At 40.3% G+C, this 3,963-nt stretch overlaps 1 protein-coding gene across 1 annotated transcript in view; it reads left to right on the forward strand.

Annotated features, from left to right (window-relative positions):
- Positions 1-3,963, forward strand: part of PIGG (phosphatidylinositol glycan anchor biosynthesis, class G) — a 111,690-nt gene that overhangs the window by 51,855 nt on the left and 55,872 nt on the right. Inside the window, exon 11 of the mRNA XM_009331517.1 lies at positions 1,689-1,852. Coding sequence (XP_009329792.1) covers positions 1,689-1,852 — 164 coding nt within the window. The remainder of the gene's footprint in view (positions 1-1,688; positions 1,853-3,963) is intronic.

Below are 3,963 nucleotides of genomic sequence, written 5' to 3' on the forward strand. Positions count from 1 at the left end.
CATGGGCGTCCCAAGGCATCCCAGCCTCCTTTGGCCATCCACCTGCTCTGGCATGGGGTCCTCCATGGGCTGCAGGTGGATATCTGCTCCACCGTTAACTTCCATGGACTGCAGGGGGACACCCTGCCTCACCATGGTCTTCATCACGGGCTGCAGGGGAATCTCTGCTCAGGCGCCTGGAGCACCTCCTCCCCCTCCTCCTTCACTGATCTTGGTGTCTGCAGGGTTGTTTCTCTCACATATTCTCACTCCTCTCTCTGGCTGCAATTGCTGTTGCATGGGGGGTTTTTCCCCCCCTTCTTAAATATGTTATCCCAGAGGCACTGCCACCATCGCTGATGGGCTTGGCCTTGTCTGTCTTGGAGCCGGCTGGCATTGGCTCTGTTGGACACAGGGGAAGCTTCTAGCAGCTTCTCACAGAAGCCACCCCTGTAGCCCCCCTGCTACCAAAACCTTGCCACACAAACCCATTATGCCCTGTATATTCTGGATTTCGTAGGCAACCCAGACGTGTATTTGATGATAGCACTTCCTTGCTGGGGTAACTTGTGGTTCAAGAAGACTGCAGTCACTAAGGTGAGAGGAGATCAGGTCAGAGGGAAAGGGGGAGCCACCACTCCTCATATGCTCTGCTGGAACTGGGTCTGAGGCCATCGGTGGTGACAGCCCTTACATTTGTGGTGTTCTGGGATTCTGTAGTGGGGAAAGGAGGGTTTGATGCCTATTAGAAGACCAGTGCTGTAGAAACCGATCAGCTTCTCCAGGTACGGTAACAATATCTGAGATCTTTCGCACTAGTCTGAGGAAACCTATCTGTGACCTGCTAAGCTAAGAAATATTCTGCCTTAATCACAGGGTGTGTTCGCTGCTTTAGGTATTTGAGTAAAGTTAAATGCTTGGGCACCTTCAGTGGAAAATAGTTCCTTCAATTTTATATTATCCCGTTATTTACTGGTCTTAGTCATTGAAAAAGAAAACTAGGTAAAACATAAAAGTCTTGGACAGCTCTTGATACTTGTTACAAAACACAAGTTCCCTGTGTTTTTCTAGTAAAACCTACTGCCTTTTATTGATGATTCAGGTTACCTAGGCTGACTTTGAGTCTATTTCAATGCAATCTATTGTGGTATAGAGACTTGGGAAACAGAAACCTCTCTGAATTTGCCTGTCTTAATCCAGTTACATGCAGCAATTTGTGTCGTGGGGTAGGCGGGTGGGCAGTGTAGTGTTCCACTGCAGCTCTAAGTTAGAGCCCTGTTGTCTCTAAGGGCAAGAAAGATTTATCTCCTGGTGTAATTTAGGCAACAGGCCTAAAATCTTGGGTTTGAACCATGTGTGATGAAAAATGCATTTTTTTCATTACTGTGACTGAAATCAGCAAGTGCAGCTGCTTGCTTTAAACTCTTTTTTTGATGTAATTTATTAAACAACAGGCATGTTAATTTGCAGACACAATAAGACAAGTGAAAGATCATGCTGTTTATGCCTTCATTAGTCTGTAAATCCTAAATAGAATCTCTTGTTTGGTAAGCTGCTTTACTGAAATTCCAACATAAAGAATAGGGCTGTAATGAAAAGTGGCTTAAACAGTAAGTCTTTAACTGATGCAATAATTAATATTATTCTAATGTATTCTAAATGTTTCTTTGGAGACATTTGAATCTTTACTTTTTTATTCCTATTTTCAGGGAAATTCAAATGGCATTGCTACTGTGGATGTTTCAGCAGGTTTTGTGGGACTAGAAAGCTATGTGGAGATACCAGCTATCTTCCTTACAGCATTTGCAACATATGCAGGACCTTTGCTTTGGGCCATTCATCTGCTGTGCTACTTGAGTTCTGAAGTTAACAGGTAATCATGTTTTGAACTAAAGTAATGCTCCTCTACATACTGCAGATATGAACACCATCCATATAGTGTATACCTTTTCAAACAAATAGTTTTGTTCACATTTTTTTCCTTGGAAGTTAGTTTTCTATTAAGAAAATGCATGCTCTTTTTTTGGTATGAATTTGTATCACCTCACTCTTCTGGTTTCATTTTCTCTGCAGAAGTTTTGCACTGGCAAAATACATGTATGCTTTACTAATTTTGTTTCTTAATGAGTTCTCAGTTTGCTGTGTTAATTTACTTAAAATTTTATTACATTTTGTTGTAACAGCATGTGCTGCCTGAAAACATTCTTCTTGGAACCTATTAAGTAGGAGACCTGAGAAGGACTTTTTAAAGTAATAGAGTAGAATTCAAACATAACTAACGTGCTGTTCTTTGAATGTCTGTCCTTGTTTGGCATAGTGACATACAACGTTTTATAAATAAAACAGATTTATTTTATTGTATGTTACTGGTTATTGCAGTCATTTGTAGCTAAAATATCTGTACTTCCGGTTATCTTATGTAGGAGATGTGTTAATGTAAAATGAATTACTGCATTTGGAATTTTAAGAAGACATAGTTGGAAAATGTTTATGTAACTTAGAGTGTGCATGTAAAATCCAACTGGACTCTCTAATATTGCATTTCACTCACCATCCAGGGCATTCAAACTGAGAGATGCAGTATGTTAAAATAGAGAGGAGTTGTAAATTCCGTATCGTATAATATCAATGCACAAATGCAAAAACTTGATATATTTTCACAGAAATAACATTTGACAGTGACTAAATTCTGACCATCCCAGAGTCTTTCCTCTGTTACCTGTGGAAATTAAATGTATGCTTTTTTTTTTTTTTATGGGGAACAAAATATTGCAGCAGGCTTGGCAGGTGGGATTTTAGACAGTATTTAGTTTATCACAACTCTTTGCCTTATGCATTGTCATCCTCTGTAAACCTCTGACTTCCCTTTATCTACAGTGTCATCTGGTCTCATCCTGTCAGTGCTTTTTGTTTTCTGGCTTCTCTCTTCTCCTTTTGCTTGTTTGTTTTGGGCTATACCTACACTGTGAACTTGTGTTGGCACGTGTGTGTTCATCAAAGGTGTAAGGAGATGGGATCCCCAGCTGACCAAGCTGTGTAGACTAGTGGAGGTTTTTGAACCAGGAAGGACCTGTTCTAACAGGCTAAATTCCTGCACAGTCATTGTGTCCATTGCTCCATATTAACAGGCACCTTTAACAGGTAGAGTTATTATTCACCTTATTCACTGATTTGCCTGTCTGCCGTATTGCTCTCTAAAGATGTCTAGCTTTCTCTACTTTATTGCAGTGGAATTATGCAGCCCATTGCTGGGCCACTCTATTGCTCTAGTAATGCACTCCTTAGTGTAGATTGAGACTCACTGTACAACATTACCTCTTAGTCAGAGGCCAGCTACGTTGAAGTCATCTTTGGTCTTATAGAGATTGATAATAAGTACTGGTCTTTATGTATAATGCCTCTGAAAACCAGCCTTTTCTCTGTTCATTCTGATAGTTTTTTGCTTCAGGAGGAGTAGATGTGGAATACACAAATTACTGATGTCTGGATTTGTATAACCATAGAAACCCCTTTCTTGAATTTTCCTTACTACCTGGTGTCTTGACAACAAACTTGGTTTTAACTCTCTGTTTCTGATGCTCCTCGGTTTAGCTTTAGTTACTGCTTTGTTCCATCAATGCATCTTCTCAGCATCCAAGCTCTTCAAGTTTTCTCCATTCTTTCATCTCTCTTTAAAAAGAGTTTCCATGTACATATAAAAAGCCCTGCTTCTTGTCTTCTAGTAAATATGTGACCCACGACCCTGGGTATTACTTACATTCTATTAATCTATTGTTTTTCCCAATTCCTTTATACCTTTGCCATGCTTTGTTTAAAATAGTGCTAGACAGTTTCACTGGTCATATCCATGTTCCTGTGTTGGTTTTTTTTGCAGTCCCACTTTCCATTCTTCATTATTACACTGTAGGTGCTTTGGAAGTGGAACTTTTTGCTTGTGCTTGGAGGACTCCGAGCACAGTGGAGTAAAGTGCCTCAGTGCCATTG

Source organism: Pygoscelis adeliae, unplaced genomic scaffold, assembly GCF_000699105.1.
Source record: "Pygoscelis adeliae isolate BGI_AS28 unplaced genomic scaffold, ASM69910v1 Scaffold289, whole genome shotgun sequence".
Classification (NCBI taxonomy): Eukaryota; Metazoa; Chordata; class Aves; order Sphenisciformes; family Spheniscidae; genus Pygoscelis; species Pygoscelis adeliae.